General features: G+C 48.6%; 1 protein-coding gene across 4 annotated transcripts in view; it reads left to right on the top strand.

The window, feature by feature from the left end:
- LYN (LYN proto-oncogene, Src family tyrosine kinase) overlaps nt 1–15,244 on the top strand; it is a 107,509-nt gene extending 92,265 nt beyond the window's left edge. For all 4 annotated transcript variants that reach the window (XM_047783904.1, XM_047783903.1, XM_047783906.1 and 1 more), the window contains exons 11-13: nt 5,652–5,805; nt 9,419–9,550; nt 13,850–15,244. In XM_047783904.1, coding sequence (XP_047639860.1) covers nt 5,652–5,805; nt 9,419–9,550; nt 13,850–14,052 — 489 coding nt within the window. In that variant the 3' untranslated portion in view covers nt 14,053–15,244. The remainder of the gene's footprint in view (nt 1–5,651; nt 5,806–9,418; nt 9,551–13,849) is intronic.
- The last annotated feature ends 975 nt before the right edge of the window (nt 15,245–16,219 follow it).

The raw sequence follows: 16,219 nt of genomic DNA, 5'->3' as shown, positions 1-16,219 counted from the left end.
TGAGAACTTCCCATATGTCTATATGTATTTGTGTGTGGTTATAAAATCATATATACAGATACTGATATATTGAAAAACAGACACAGTGGCAATGCCACGGCATAGAGGGTGTGTCTGTGATGACCTCTGAGGAGGGTCTGAGGTCAAACGGATGCAGCTCACCCATCAGCAGGGGAGGCTGAGTCACCTCCACTCAGAGGATGCTATGCCTGTGGGCACTTCTGGCGAGGGTTGGCACGACCCCCTTCATACTAGCAGTGGCGGGGTGTGTGTGGGGGTGGGGCCCTGGTATTTGGGGTCAGGGTGTCCCTTTGGTCACATGCATGTCTCCAGCCCCTCAGGTCCTGGGCTGGGGAGCTGATCGATGGGAGCCGGATGGTCTCGCCCTTGAAAGGCCTCCCTGGGGAACACCCATAAGACTGGGGTCCGCTTGGGTAGCACCTGACAAGATGGGTTTGAGCTGGAACTCGGGAAGCATCCTGTCAATTATCTTTCCATGCCTAGAACTTTCACTGGGGGCTAGATGCCTGAAATTTCACCAGAACCCGGCAGAGTTATGGGCTCAGGGTGGGGTCCTTGTGGTTCACTGTCCTCCGAGGTCCCCGTGTGTGCCCACATGCAGGCATGCGCACACGCACGCACACACACACACACACACAGAGCAACATCAGAGGGAGCAAACATCACTACGTGTTTCCACTGAAGGTAAAAAAAGAGGGACTGGGAGGCGGACGCCCACCGCGCTGTCCGAGGAGGAGTTCACGAAACAGCCAGCGCCTCTGACCCTAAATCAGGTAGCTCTAAACCAGGAGTACACTCGCCTCCCTAACAGAGCACCGCCGTGTATGGTTACTCTCATTTTAGGTAATGGGGGGGCTTTTGGCTTCAGACTTCCAGTGGCTTCACGCACAGACTCTCTAATACACAGTTGGAAATTAGCCCTTGGAGATGAGAGAGACATTTTTAGTTCTTCTTGAGCACTGGCAAGTGGTTTTGAAAATCAAGGTCTTCTCGTGTTTGTACATCTCTGAGCCTGATGCCGGGGGTGAGCCCACGTGGCCCAGGAGGTGGCAAGTCCCCTCAGATGATTTAAAGCTGAAAGGTTACATGTTTCCCAAGCCCTGTGACAGCCTGGCCCCAGAGGCGTGATGCGGAGGAAGAGGCAGCAGGTCCCCTGCCCCCAAGCTGTGGGACTGGAGTTGTCCTCTGTAAGTGATGGGAAAACAGAAGCTCAGCACACACATTCGAGCGGGGGGTGGACTGGGCCGTCTCCCGCCTTGGGGCTTTCCTGCTCCTTTTGCTTTTCCTCGGCTGAGCTGCACGGGGACTTCCTTGCCCTGCCTTAGCAGGACAAGAGTGCACCCACTCCTCAGGCTGAGACCGAGATCTCCTTGCAGCCTGTCTAGGACTTTAAATCCTAAAATAGCTGATGTTCAAAAGCACTGGCTCTAAGCAGCACTTCTCCAAGTTCAGGGCACACAGATCATCCAGAGAGCTTGCTAAAATTCAGGTTCTGATTGAATAAGTCGGGGTCAGAGTCAAGCTCCGGGAAGGTAACAGGGACCCAGGGATGCAGGTGAAGGTGGTTTAGGATGAGGTCCAGGTTAAGATAAGATGCCCAGGTACACAGCTAGTGTTAAGAAATATGGGCATGAGGGTTAAAACTTAATTTAACTACTAAATGCACAGAAGGGAAATTAAAGTCACTTGTAAACCATTGCACTAAGCTGTACCGTGGAAAGTAATTTCTTTTCAGCCCCATCAAATTTCCAAAGGGGAAGACAGTTCTAGCTCTGCCCCCCGCCCCGCCCCCCAGTGTATAGGGCTATTTGAATGAAAGATTATTTTCCTGCTTACTTTTAGCCTGGTTATTTTCATTCTGACAGCGTGTTAACCTCACCCAAGCCAGGAATATATCATCATCCATCTTATTTCCCTCTTTTGAGTCATGGGGCAAAATGGCTTGGTACCTTCTTTGCTCAGTTTAGCATCTTCTAGACCAAGAATTCGAAATGAAAATTGGTTCTTGGGGATGAGAACCGTAGATGTGACAGTAGTTTGTGGCCTGTCAGACCTCAGACCTACGTGACAAAAATCTTATTTCTTTGTACTTAATTTTAAAGTTTTAATTTAATTAACTTTTTCTCTGGAGAAGGCGATACTGAAAAAAGGCTGAGAAATACTGTTCTGGACAAAGACCACCCAAACCAAGCTTGTATGCGCTTCCTGAGATGGGGATCCTGAGCAGTACCTGGAGGTTGGGGGGTGGGTTGTGACAGCTTTTCTGAGAGGTGAAATTGGGCTTAACAGCGATGGATTCTGGGAGGAAATGTCAAAAGCACTTTTCTCTCTTGTCAGTAAAATAGCATTCTCTCGATAAAAACTCTGAGTTCCAGGAGCATCTGGTTATCTGTCCAGTATAGAGCACTCTTGATGATGGAACCTTCTGGAATGTGGTATGTCAGACACGCCATGCTCTCCTTCACTCTGTGGTTTAGCAGGTGCTTGTCTCTCGTGAAGCCTCACTTACATGTATATGACGGAAATAACACCTACCCAATGGATTTGCGATTCAAATGAAACGTGAACTGGGAGCTAAGGATGTAAGAGTGTCTGGTGCACAAAACGTGTTTGGCTAGTGGTGGCCGAAGGGTAGTGGCTGTTAAGGTCTCTTTACCCACCTGTGCATGTACCTGCCTACCTCTCAGTCAGCCACCTACTTGTCACCACCTCACCCAAGTAAAATACCTGTGGCCACAAAGCAAGTCTCCTGAATCAGATTCTGCCCTCCCCAAACCCGAGCCACTGCACACAACTCCCTCACAAACCAGCCTTTCCAAGCTAATGGGCAGTAGAAAGTAGGAGGCCAGCACCCCCCTCCCTGGGTCCCTGTGGACGGTTGAGCCAGGGGGTGATGCATTTCTGTGACAGCTTTCTGCAGCGCTGACAACTGTTAGACTAAGGGACCTGGAGAAGAAAGGACGAATTCCATGCAAGAAAAGTTGATTCTAGATTCCATTAGCCAAAGTCGTCTCTTATTTCTTGCTTCTGTTGCGAAACAGAACTGGATTTACTTTAGCCAAAGTGAATACAACAGCCAGGCACGGGGGTTGGGAGAGGTTAAGGTTTAAAAACAGAAAGAAAGAAACCAAGGAGAATAATACATATAGACCCGGGAAATAATACTTTTTATATAAGAAGAGCACTGTGCTCTTTGAAGACCTCAAAACAAGCCCTATCTGAAAGCTTATATTTTGCTCCCATATCAATTGTTTACTCAACGTGGCGAGTGCTATTGTTTTGAATCCTGGCCTTGGTGAATGCTATTACTATTGTTTGGAATATGAGCTCCTTAAAGTGCTCTGACATGGAAAAGAAAGCCAAAATAAACTGGGCTTGTTGCATGTCTATCATTTCAGAGAATCATGTTTAAAAAAAAAATACATTGCATTTTGTGTAAATGCAGAACGTGTGTGTGATAAAAGCTTTACTAACAAGTTGCCAGAACCCTTCTGAAGAGCTGAGCATTAAAATCCATCACCAAGAATAAGGGCAATGTGAGTCCCTGGTGGTCATGTTAGAGGCTCTACCAGGGCCTCCAGTGCCCCTTTGAGTGGTCAGTCATGTGCTAGAGGCGTGTCCAAAAACGCGGGCCCCAATCACCACCATTAGCCACAGGGTCAGACCTCCCTGGAGATCACAGCCAGCTTCAGCTCTTCCGGTTCCGGCTCAGTTTGTATGTGATGATGGGAATGTTGCAGGAGTGTCCTAAGGGGCTTCTGTTCCCACGGTGACCAGGTAAACAGGTGAGGACAGGGGCCTGGGACCACACCCATCAGAGGAGAAGGTGGGATCCTCTCTGTTGAGACCCGAGAGATAAGCTGCCAGGTGAAGGGGGCAGGTGTGAGCCAGCATCCAGGAGGGAGATGGTCCCAGTGGGAGGTGGGGACTGGCGGGGGCCCGTCATGGTCCTGCAGCCTTGGAGCTGTGCTAAGGGTTTTGTATGTTGACTGGAGGCTGGTTTTATGCAGGGAGTGTCCTGGTTGGACTTGCGCAAAGGATTGACGTATCCCGTGGAGGGATGCTGCAGACCAAACCGTTATGGGCATGAGGGCTGCCCAGCCGTCCAGGCAGCGCTGGACCCTGGGTCTGTGGGCAGGTGCCACCTGGCCTGGGTCTACTTTACTTTACGTGCCTTGCTCGAGCGACACACACTTTCCTCTTGGTCACAGGATATGTACCAGTTGTCGTTTCTGCTAAAGAAAACGCTCAGGCCTCTTGTTCTTCGGAACCTCTGCTTTTCTCTGCTCAGGACAGCTCTCCTTGGGACTGGCCAACGGTGAACCCTGGGGCGGCCAGGACTTGGACACTGACCTGGTGTGTACTGATTATTAATACGCCAGGTTTTCTGGCCACAAAAACATCTGCCAGATTCCTGCAGCAGAGGCCACACATAGCCTGTGCTGATGTGAAAGCCTGGCTCATTTACCAAAGAACATTCCTCAGCTCGGGGAAGAGGTGTAGCAACATGGCTGAGGCTTCCAACAGACACGAATGAGAACAAAAAGGCCTGGGGTGTGGCCTCTGCCCTGGAGGAGTTTACCATCTGGGCGACAGGACAGCAGTGAGCATATTAAAGAGCATCGGAACCATGGCAGAGCTGTGGTCAGAGGTACACATGGCAGAAAAATGACCACTGAGGGTGGGGGTAGAGCGACGAGAAATTGGTTGTCCAAGAGGAGTTTGGGGAAGGCCTATCTGGGCAGAAGGCAGGCTGCCCACTGGCCGAGAGAGTGGAGGGGGCCGTTTCCAGCGGGGGTTGGGAGACACAGCCCCGTGGTGAGCAGCTAAGCCTTTGCTGTTGAGGATGGGGGGGCAGGTCCTTCACGCTGAGCCACCCGGAGTTCCAGGTAGAATCCAGAACCCGTTCACACCTGAGGGATGAGATTCTAGTTATTTTCCCGCTTGCTGCTCACCAGATAGCGGCCCTTGGTTCCCTCTTCTCCCTTCCTCCTTCCTTCTTTCTTTTCTTCTTCCTTCCTTCCTTTATTTTTGTCTTGAGAACTTTATAAAGTTTTCCTTAAAAATTCTATTTTGATCCCTTACAAACCCAATTTTTTAGTAAACCAGTGGTGGTTTCATCTCCGCTATCTTATCATTGTGTTTAAACCATTGATTCTCTCCTGCTGTCAGCTTCGGGTCTGGGTGATTCTTTCTGATCCTCCTAGAGGGACTTGTGCAGAGAGAGCCTGGAGAAAGGGTCCAGGGACAATTGACTGACCCGACAGCAAGGACAGCCTGACCTTGACACCCCGGTGGTGTGTTTGTGTTAGCCCAGCATTTTCACGCTCGGTGAGGATGGGCTGCTGACGTCTGTGTATCCACCTGCGAGAACTTAGTTGGGACTTTATAGAAGAGTCTGCACGCATTCAAAAAGGCTGCGACGTGTTGCTATTAAAGTAATCATGATGAAAGTGCCTATAATCATTGGACATGTGGGGGTGGTTATTTTAGAAAGGACTCAAAATACTGAATGTTCAGAATCACATACATCAAAGGATTTCAAGAATTCAGGCGTTTCCTGATTGTCCTCCATGGCCCTCTGTGGTCCTAAATCGAAAATCTCAAGGAGCGCCCTTCTCTGTTCTCAGATCGCAGAGGGAATGGCTTACATCGAGAGAAAGAACTACATTCACCGGGACCTTCGAGCTGCCAACGTCCTGGTCTCCGAGTCCCTCATGTGCAAAATCGCAGATTTTGGCCTCGCCCGCGTCATTGAAGATAACGAGTACACAGCGAGGGAAGGTAGGTCCCTGTGACCATCCTTGGAGGTTGTGTTCCTGTTTCCTCTTAGGTTGTTTTTGCCTGTTTTTAACAAAGCAATTACCGTAGGTCTCATTAAAAAAGGAACTCACTGGGAACATGACTCTAAATGTATCATAGTTGCTGGCTGCGGTTTATTCTAATACTTGTTTTTAAAAATCACTCTCTTGATTAACTCCGCATGATACTTTTATAAAACTTCAAGTGCCACCATTTGTATTTCAGTTAAACAAGGCGAAGCAAAAAGAGATTTGGCATGATCCTGATTCTTTGTTCATATTACTTGCTAGAGCTTTTCACGCAAACAGTGAAGTACACTTTCCTTAACTATAGAGAAAATAGCAATAATTCCATACTCCATATTCGGGCCTTTTAACTACAAATTCAAACATGGAAATTATCGCACACAGAGAAGTAAATATAACACTACAAAAGCATACTCCTTTGGGAGTTCCTGTTGTGGTGCAGCAGAAAGGAACCCAATTAGGAACCATGAGGTCACGGGTTCGAGCCCTGGTCTTGCTCAGTGGGTTAGGGATCTGGCGTTGCCATGAGCTGTGGTGTAGGCTGCAGATGCGGCTTGGGATCTGATGTTGTTGTGGCTGTGGTGTAGGCCGGCAGCTGTAGCTCCAATTCAGCCCCTAGCCTGGGAACCTCCATATGATGCAGGTTCAGCCCTAAAAAAAAGCAAAAAAAAAAAAAACCAAAAAAACAAAAACAAAAACAAAAAGAAGTATATTCCTTTGTTTTTCCACTTTTCATAAATCTCTGAGTCTGTGGTCTGTGGCTCTGGAGCCAGCCCTGTCTGCAGCTTCTCTTGCCTTTCCTATCAGAGAAACATCTGTGTTGTTTTGGGGTTTTGTTACGGTTGTTTCTTTTTTCTTTTTTTTTTTACAGCCACACCTGCAGCATATGGAAGTTCCAAGAGTAGGGGTCAAATCTGAGCTGCAGCTGCGACCTATACCACAGCTCGCGGCAACGCTGCATCCTTAACCCACTGAGCAATGTGGGATCTGAGCCACATCTGCAACCTACACCACAGGTCACGGAAACGCCGGATCCTTAACCCACTGAGCAAGGCCAGGGATGGAACCCGCAACCTCATGGTGCCTAGTCGGATTCATTAACCACTGAGCCACGACGGGAACTCTGATCTTGTGTTTTCGATCTGAGGACTCTGACAGTCTCCCTCACAAAAGGAGGGAGTTGAGCGAATTTCTTGCAGGGCTCTCTCTGTCTTCTGAGAGAGCCAAGCACTTTGTTGACATTCCTAAGAACATTGTCAAACAACGATGGCTGAAACTACATGTGCATTATTTCTGGAAGGTGCCCACAGGATTTATGACAGAGATGACAAACCAATTGAAAACATCATTTGAATTTAGTTAGCATCCTTGCATCTGTCGTGCTTAATGTGGTTCTCTTCCTGCCCCAAGCTTAGATTCTTAGATGGGTTATAATTTATCCTTGGCTTTTATAATTTATCCTTGGCCTTAATTATCTTCAGCAAAATGGCAGGACAAGGAAAACCATTTGAGGAGAAGGAGCTAAGATGTAGTGAGCATTTGCGTGGCAGCTGCTATTCTAAGGGCTTTTCATACGTTATCTCATTTATCTGTACAATAACCCTATGTAATATGTATTATTAGTATTATTCCCATCTTGTAAATGACAAAGCAGAGCAGTTCAGAAGCTTCCGAGGTCCCATAGTAGGGGGCAGAGCCCAGATTCAAACCCAGGAGATCTGGCCTCAAAGTGTGTGGGTCAGAAATTATTACAGTGGTTTGGTAGAATTTGACAAGCCTAGAATCTCACCAAAATAACTGTTTTTGCATGAATTGGCTGGCTTAGTACAGAAAGCAGTGGTTCCAGAAGTAAACAGTAGGTCACCTCAAGGCAAAAGTAATGCTATTTACCTTCATTGGTATTTACACTGTGCCGAGCACACTGATCCACCCGCTTCACCTTGACCGCGATCAGGGCGGTTCTGCTGTTTCCTCATTTTATGGAGGGAGGTGCCAGGAAGGCATAGAGACAGTAGGTGACTTGCCAGGGTCATACCCAGCTGGAAACAGCAGAACCCACGGCCCCAACCTGCCTCTCCTGGCCCTGCCACCTGGCCCTGCCCTGTGTGCCTGGGCTGACTACAAACAAGTCTGAAGCAGGAGTTCCTATCCTGGCTCAGCAGGTTAAAAATCCGACTAGTCCCTGTAAATCAACTATAATGGAAAAAATAAAAATCATAAAAAATCAAATTAAATTTAAGATAAATAAATTAAAATACATTAATTTAATTAAATTAAAGAAAAAAGAGGAGTTCCTGTCGTGGTGCAGCAGAAACGAATCCAACTAGGAACCCTGAAGTTTCGGGTTGATTCCTGGCCTGGATCAGTGGGTTAAGGATCCAGCATTGCTGCAAGCTGTGGCCTAAGTCACAAATGTGGCTTGAATCTGGCGTTGCCATGGCTGTGGCAATGGCTGGCAGCTGCAGCTCCAATTAGACCCCTAGTCTGGGAACTTCCATATGTTAAAACAACAACAATGTAAAACCCAAAATCTGAAGCAAAGACATCCTAAAGGCAAATATATTTTAAAATTTTAAAAATAGCTGGCAGGGAGTTCCCCTGTGGCTCAGTAGTAACGAACCCAACTAGTATCCATGAGGATGTGGTTTGATCCCTGGCCCCACTCAGTGGGTTAAGGATCTGGTGTTGCTTTGAGATACAGTGTAGCTCTCAGATGTGGCTCAGACCCCGAGTTGCTGTGGCTGTGGTATAGGCTGGCAGCTGCAGCTCCAATTTGACCCCTAGCCTGGGAACTTCCATATGCCACAGGTGCAGCCCTAAAAGGACCAAAAAAAAAAAAAAAGTGTAGTTGGCAGAAACCTTTAGCCTTTCCAGGGTGTGGGAGCAGCAGCCTGTGCCGGGACCCCACTTCCTTCAAGGTGACCCTGCCAAGTTCCCTGGGCCCGGGTTTGCCTCTCAATGTGATCCCATGACTAAGTCACCCTTAGTCTCACCAGCTTTCATGAGAAACCTAGTTTCATCATTATCTCATTCTGGCAGATCATCCTTCTCCCAGCTGCTAATAGCATGATCATGTTTGGCCCTGTTAAATGAAAACCTGGGACATGCATGTTTGGAGTAGCATCTGACATCCACAGCAAGAGATACTCATATTCCATATGTAGACGTGGTGTGGGTTGTTAGAGAACCTTTGAACCCGAAGGATGCATGCTCTCTCTAGAGGCCGGTGTTGGGGACAGAGGGACAGGCTAAGAGGTTAAGAATAAATGTCTTTCCATTGTATGTCATCTTCTTTTACGGTTAAGGTGGGCTGGTCATGGTACGTCTGGGATGATACACGAGAAACTTTGCTTCGTATTAGGGGAATGCCCATGAGGAAAACAGGAGGGAGGCAGACATTCTTAGAGCAACATTTTGTACCATCTCACTTTTGTGCTGTGTGCATGTGTTTCCTGTTCGGAAGAAATCGCTAAGATTTTCCCCCAAAGAAGGAAAGGGTGAGTGTGGCATGCCCCTGACTTTGTTTCTGCTCAGAGGCCCAAGTAGGACACCTGTGTCTTCTCCCCCAGGTGCTAAATTCCCCATTAAGTGGACGGCTCCAGAGGCCATCAACTTCGGATGCTTCACTATTAAATCTGACGTGTGGTCCTTCGGAATCCTGCTGTATGAGATCGTCACCTACGGGAAGATTCCCTACCCAGGTATCACTGCTCACCTCCTTCCGTCTGTGTGGTGCATGTGAGAAAAGGCTGAGAGGCATCAAAAGATAAACCCATATCCCAAAGCTAAGAGTAAGCCCATATGGTGCTGGAACTTGATTCTGACTGTCTTGAGGGGGACGTGTTCTCAAATCTGCTCAGACACTTCTCTGCCTTCTCGTCTGAGCACTTATTGCTCTTCTTCACCAACTAATTCCGCCTCTTGCTGCCTGGGACGCGCCTGCTACTGGCACAGGTGTTGCGAAAGGATGGACTAGAGAATTAGACACAGGTGCGCCTCCCCGGCAGCACACCTGAGGGTGGGGGTGGGGGTGGACAATGACGTCAGGATTTACGGTGCTTTCTGATTGGTTTGGAAACAGAGCTTTGTATAAAGTGCTTTGGCGTCTCTGCCTCTTCAGGAAGTAACCGCCTCTGTTAATGAGCAAAAGATCCTTCAGCTCTTTAACTTAGTGGGTGTGGGGGTGTCATTCGGTATTTCCAGATTCTTAATATCCAGATTCGGCCAGCCCTCCCTTTTTCCAGGCTCTGTCCTGGAATGTGTAAGCAGACGGATCTCCCCAAACCTTCTCATTCTTGTTGATGTTTGGCTTTTAACAGGATCAATGGGTATAGTCCATTTAAAAGGAAACTTTTCCTGTTTAAATCATTCTTATTCAGAAAAGAGGGTGCCGGGCTCTCTCGAGTTCCCTGAAGGAGCCCTCCCAGCTCCCACGTTTGAGAACTGACACTGGTCGAGGAGGAGACGGATAACCATCACTAATACAGTCACTGATGCTGAGGGCAGTGGGTTGTGGAAAGTGTTCGCTGAATAGGGATGTGGGGTGGGGGGGGTTCTAAACTGTGTTCCTGGCAGCATTGGGGACTCTGCGACTTGACCGAGGGAGCCTCGGGCTCTTGGGGGCTGGGTGTCCGTCAGAGGAAGCAGCCAGTGAGGACCCCGGCAGGGGCAGGAGGTGTGGCACTGGGGTGGAGGGGACTCGAGCCGCAGAGGCCACAAGGAGCTTGGTGTCTGACTCTGCAGAGACGGGAGGCTTTTGCACAGAGCAGTGGTGTGGCCTCAGGCTCCTCACCTCCCTCTGTGCTGTTTGGGGGTGTGCTCTGGAGAAGCGGGACCAGTGGGATGGGAAGTCACTGAGTGATGCCCGCACAAGCGCTGACTGTCCCATGCAATCTCCGGTGCCCACGTTTCAGTCTGACAGCTGCTATGCTCCAGACACTGCAGTTAATGAACAACAGTACCGTAAATAGGGAAAATATTTCCTGATGGTCCAGATATTTGACATTATATATGTGTCTATTAACTACACGTCTCTACCTATAGAGAAAGATTATATAATCTCATACTATAATATGATACCTGATCAAATAACCATATAACCTCACCAATGCATGTGCCATGTGTGACGCTGCACCGTGATGTACAGACGAGGTCCCAAGGCTCAGAGAGGGAGACTCTTGCCCAGAACTGCATCACTAGCTCCTGGCAGAGCTGCTTCTAGACCCTAGACGCTTGTGCCTCCAAGGCCCCCCCATACCCGCTGTGCTCAGGGCCCAGGATTAGAAAACCATAAAACAGAAAACAAGCAGCAGAAAAATGGCAAGACTGGAGTTCCCGCTGTGGCTCAGCAAGTTAAGAATCTGACATAGTGTCTGTGAGAACGGAGGTTCGATCCCTGGCCTCGCCCAGTGGGTTAAGGATCCCGCATTGCCGTGAGCTGCAGACGCAGCTCGGATCCTGCATTGCTGTGGCTGTGGTGTAGGCTGGCAGCTGTAGCTCTGATTTGACCACTAGCCTGGGAACTTCCATGTCCTGCACCTGCGGCCCTGAGGAAAAAAAATTAATTCTTGTCTAAGTAATTTATTAAAAAAACAGATTGTGCAGAAACGCTTCTGATGAAAAATTGCCTACGAGTCTCATGCTTGCTGCTCCTTGAAGGGATCGGCTTTCAGGAACCTCAGTTATTTATTCTCATATTTGCTGCTCATAGTTCTATTAGACTATTATTTCTTAAATAAAGTTTTTCCTCCATTTTAGTTATTATTAAATGAGAAATTGGTCACATGGTTCTAAATTCAAGAGGTACAAAGAGGGGAAATTGTATCTGTCTTCAGCACACTGTACCCTGCCCACCAAGGCAGTGTCTTCCCCGCCCCCCATGGCCAAAGGCAGCCACCATTAATCAGTTTCTGGCTTATCCCTCAGAGACACCCCAGGCACATCCATGCATATACAGTTAGAAGGGTACCAAGTACACGTCTTGGCTGGATGAACTGATAGCACCAACACAGAACAAACTTCTGGGAATACAAGATTAAAATGCACAAGTTTGCTAATAAAACTTACTAATCAAAATTCCAGTCATCAAATCGTAAGTAAATGCTAGCAGAGCAGTGGAGTGTCATTTCCCATTTGCAGTCCTACTCTTTGAAGAGATGCTCTGAGCAGGTGCGGCTAGCATCACGGGCTTCTGTGCACTTTGGAGGGAAGGCAGAAAAAGCCTTTTCTCTAACATGCTTTTTTGGAAAAGGCTTTGCTCCTTTTTTAGTGTATTTTGGGCAAATCTCAAAACTCCTTTGTCTGTGATTACTACTAGTCCACTTGGACAACCTTTTTTGTCATTGCGTTTATATGTGTATTCCCTGGACTGAAAGCTGTGAGGCGTTGTCTTAAGCGTCTCTCCTCTGGGACGAGGAACACCAAAGGCGCGCACACCATCTGTCACAGTGGTTGCGTCCGTGACTTTGGAATCTTGTCTCATGAAAATCGGAGGCATCAAAGTTAATACTCCTGAGTTCATGCTTGGAAGATAGACTCCTCTCCCAACCAGGGCTTTTCCTGGGGAGACGCCTGAGCTAAATGAGTATAACTACCAAATGTGCTCATGTTATGAATGCAAGTCCACCAAACACTTTCACCTAGAAATTTAAACAAATTCTTCCACGAACGCAGCTTCTTACGTGGCTGGGCCGAAGGCTGATGGCTTCTGAGGACCTGGTTTCCTTGACGGAAGCATCCAGGATCTCTTTATCACTGAGATTTATGGCCAGGTGGTACCTCGGTGTCACTTTTGTCATTTTTATGTTACTTGTTTTGTTCTTTTGATTTGGAAACATGTAGCCATAAATTCTGGGAAATTTTCACTTATTGCTTCTGTGACAGTTTGTTCCTCGCCTCTTTCTGCATCCTGTCCTGGCAGGACGGCAGCTGTCCTGTGTGATCCTCTGTGCTCCATCCACTCTTCTGTCCCTGTCACCCTGTCCTTCCATCCTGCTCTGATGCGTGCCTCCTCGCCCTTCCTGTGACAAGATGTCTGATGGGCACCAGGGCCTCTGGACCACCAGGCTTTCACCGTCTGCATCCTCACAGCTCAGTATCTTCAGAAGTTCTCTGAGCCTATTTAATTCCTTTGGGGAGGGACCAGCCTGGCCATCAGCATTCTGGAGGTGCTCTGGGGAGGGGACATGGCTGTCTTTCTTTCTTGTTGCTGTGGGTTTTCTTATTATAGTGAGATACGCGTAGAATGATATCGACCATGGTGAAGTGTAAGCATGTACTTTGTGGCACTAAGTACATTCACCGTGTTCTGCAGCCATCGCCACACTATCCATTTCCAGAACTTTTCATCTTCCCAAACCGAAGTGGTCTCCGTCAGACACTGACCCCCGATTCCGCCTGCCCCCAGCCCGTGGGCACCACTCCTCTGCTTTCTCTCTGGGACTTTGTCTACCCTGGGCACCCCCTCTGAGTGGAACCGTGCGGTAGTTGTCCCTTCATGTCGGGCTCATTTCACTGGCATGATGTCCTCCAGGCTCACCCAGCCTCGGCCCGGGCAGAAGGACCTCACACTCCATGTCCCAGCCTTTCTCCTCGCTCCCTGTCTTCCGCCCCCTCTGCAGAAATCCTCAGGGTTCTGGAGGCCAGGGGTCCAAGAGCAGGGTGTCGGCAGGGTGGCCTTCTCCCGAGGCTTGTCCTGGGCTCGAAACAGCCATCTCCCTGTGCCTCTCGCTGACCTAATCTCATCTTATAAGGACAGCAGTCAGATGAGGTCAGGGCCGCGCTAAAGGCTGCATTTGCACTTGACCGCCCCTCGAAGGCCTTGTCTCCAAATGGGTCACATTTGGAGCTCCTGGGGGCGAGGACGGCAGGGGAGGGGGCAGCGGGAACACAGTCAGCCCACAGCAGTCTCCAGAGCGCATCCAGGCTGGGTGCAGGGTACGGGTACCAGGCCTCGCGGAGCTTGGGCAGCTCTCTAAACGCCGTGGGTTTCTCTGCCTCAGGGAGAACTAACGCGGACGTGATGGCCGCCCTGTCACAGGGCTACAGGATGCCCCGTATGGAGAACTGCCCCGATGAGCTCTATGACATCATGAAGATGTGCTGGAAAGAGAAGGCGGAGGAGAGGCCCACCTTCGACTACCTGCAGAGCGTCCTGGACGACTTCTACACGGCCACCGAGGGCCAGTACCAGCAGCAGCCCTAGCGCGGGGACTCGGCCACTCCCGGGACGGCGGCCTCCTCCACCAGGAACAGAGAGCAGCCCCTGGTCCTCGGTTCATTTCCTGAGCTGGGGGCACCTGCCGTCCCTGCTTCCCTCACGTGAGGCGAAGCTACTCAGGAAGAACTCTCTCCACGGGAAAGGATTCTCCTCTCGGGCCAGGGCCTGCCAGGGTGCCCCCCGAGAGCAGACTGGCTCGGCTGGACCCACATCTGGGCACAGGCTTCTGAGGAGAAAGCACCAGACCCACCCAAGGGCGCCCCGGTCAGCTCTTGTTGACAAGAGGCTGTGCTCCCCCCAGGTTCAGAGACCCGTCCAGTAAACCCCCGTTAGGAGAGAACTAAACTCACTGATCAGCATCAAATAACCTGATACCTTTTATGACACTTTTTTGTATTTTCTCTGTGCTTTAGCTTATGTGTTAAAAACAAAAAATTACTAATCTCTGTTAGAGTTTGCAAAAGTGACGTCCGGAGCTTTGGTGTCTTTCCCAGATTTCAGTCCGAGACTGTTAAACATTGCCCATGGCGGAGACCAGCCTGGAACCCCAGCCGGGAAGAAGCGTCCTCTGCAAGTGGGCAGGGCTGCCGTGCTAAGTGACACGGCCCGCCCCAAGCCACTGGGGCCTCTGCCCAGACCCCCCTGACCCTGCCCCGGAAAAGAGCTGCAGAAACTACTCGGCCGTTAAGAAGAAAGATTTTTAAAGGTCCAGCTTTTCAATTCCACACTTTTCCGTATATGGACTTTTTTGGACCATGTAGTTTGGAAGATTTTAATCCCTGCAGAACATTCTAGGACCTTACAAAACATGAGCATTTTCTTTATTGCTTCCAGTGATTTTGAACATTATTTTAATGATCAAATATTAATTTTAGTCATACTCTAGAAAGTCAACGTGCCATATTTGAGGGCACTTTTGTGATTCAGCAATCTTTTCTAAATTGTGTGACGTGTATGTGAGACTATTTATATGAGGAAATGAAGGGAAAGAAATGAGTAGGGGGCTCATTACCGAGCCCCTGGAGCAGGGACCACGAGAGGTTTTTCTATTACATTTTTCTACTCTAAGCTTTGAATGGAGATGCTCTGTCACATGTTCCACTTATGCTTTGTGTATATACCTAATATTTCTATTTTTTGATTTTATTTTAATACACCTGGCCCAATAACATCTCAAGCTTCTCATTGGTGTTGAGTATTTCTAATGGTTATCTACGTCAAAATGAGTACCAATTAGGGGGTGATTCCACTAGTTACATCACTGAAAAAAATTTGTACAAGTTCTGGAGTTCCCATTGTGGTGCAACAGAAACAAACCTGACTAGCCTCCATGAGGATGCGGGTTCAATCCCTGGCCTCACTCAGTGGGTTAAGGATCCAGCATTGTCCTGAGCTATGGTATGGCTGGCGGCTGTAGCTCCGATTTGACCCCTAGCCTGGGAAACTCCATATGCCGTTGTGCAGCTCTAAAAAAAAAAAAAAAAATTTGTGCAAATTCTGTCTCCATCCCTCAGGTGTTTTCAGATTAGAGAACTGAAGACTTGACGGCCTGCACACCCGGCCATCCCTTTCTAAGGGCCAAACAGGATTTGTTTTCAAAGTGGGCACCATTATAATTTAATTTTATATGTGCTGCCTGGGTGTTGGGTACCTGGGAGAGGGATGAAATATTCTGCTTTTTCCTAAATTTGGACTTCTTTTCCCATGTGATCTTTTTTTTTTTAAAGGCCTTTTCTAAAATATTCTAAAATTCTCCATTCTCCAGAGCCATCTTCACAATGGTAAACTGTTATCATCATATAATGTCTGCACAGCTGGTCACCTGACTCTCAACAGTGCGCTTTCAACATACACCCACCTGTTCACATTTTATTTCAGAATCACACACGTGACCTGACACATGTTCCATGGTGAGAAAGTATAAAGAATCCCCAAAGCAAAAAGAAGTTTCTAGAAAATTACTAAATGCGTTGCTTTGGGCTTTTTAGGTCTAGCGTCCCCCTCGGTCACATCTGTCTCCTTTGCTCCAAGGACCTCCTCCCTCACACCCAGCCACGGGGTGCTTGGTGGACGGACATGCACAGCACTCGCTGCTAGGATTGCTGACCCGCAGCCTCGGGGCCGGGCAGATGCTTGTATAATCTTGGGGTCC

The sequence above is a fragment of the Phacochoerus africanus genome, chromosome 6 (assembly GCF_016906955.1).
Source record: "Phacochoerus africanus isolate WHEZ1 chromosome 6, ROS_Pafr_v1, whole genome shotgun sequence".
Classification (NCBI taxonomy): domain Eukaryota; kingdom Metazoa; phylum Chordata; class Mammalia; order Artiodactyla; family Suidae; genus Phacochoerus; species Phacochoerus africanus.
Note: the sequence above shows the minus strand (reverse complement) of the source record. Positions and strands in the feature narration are given on the sequence as shown.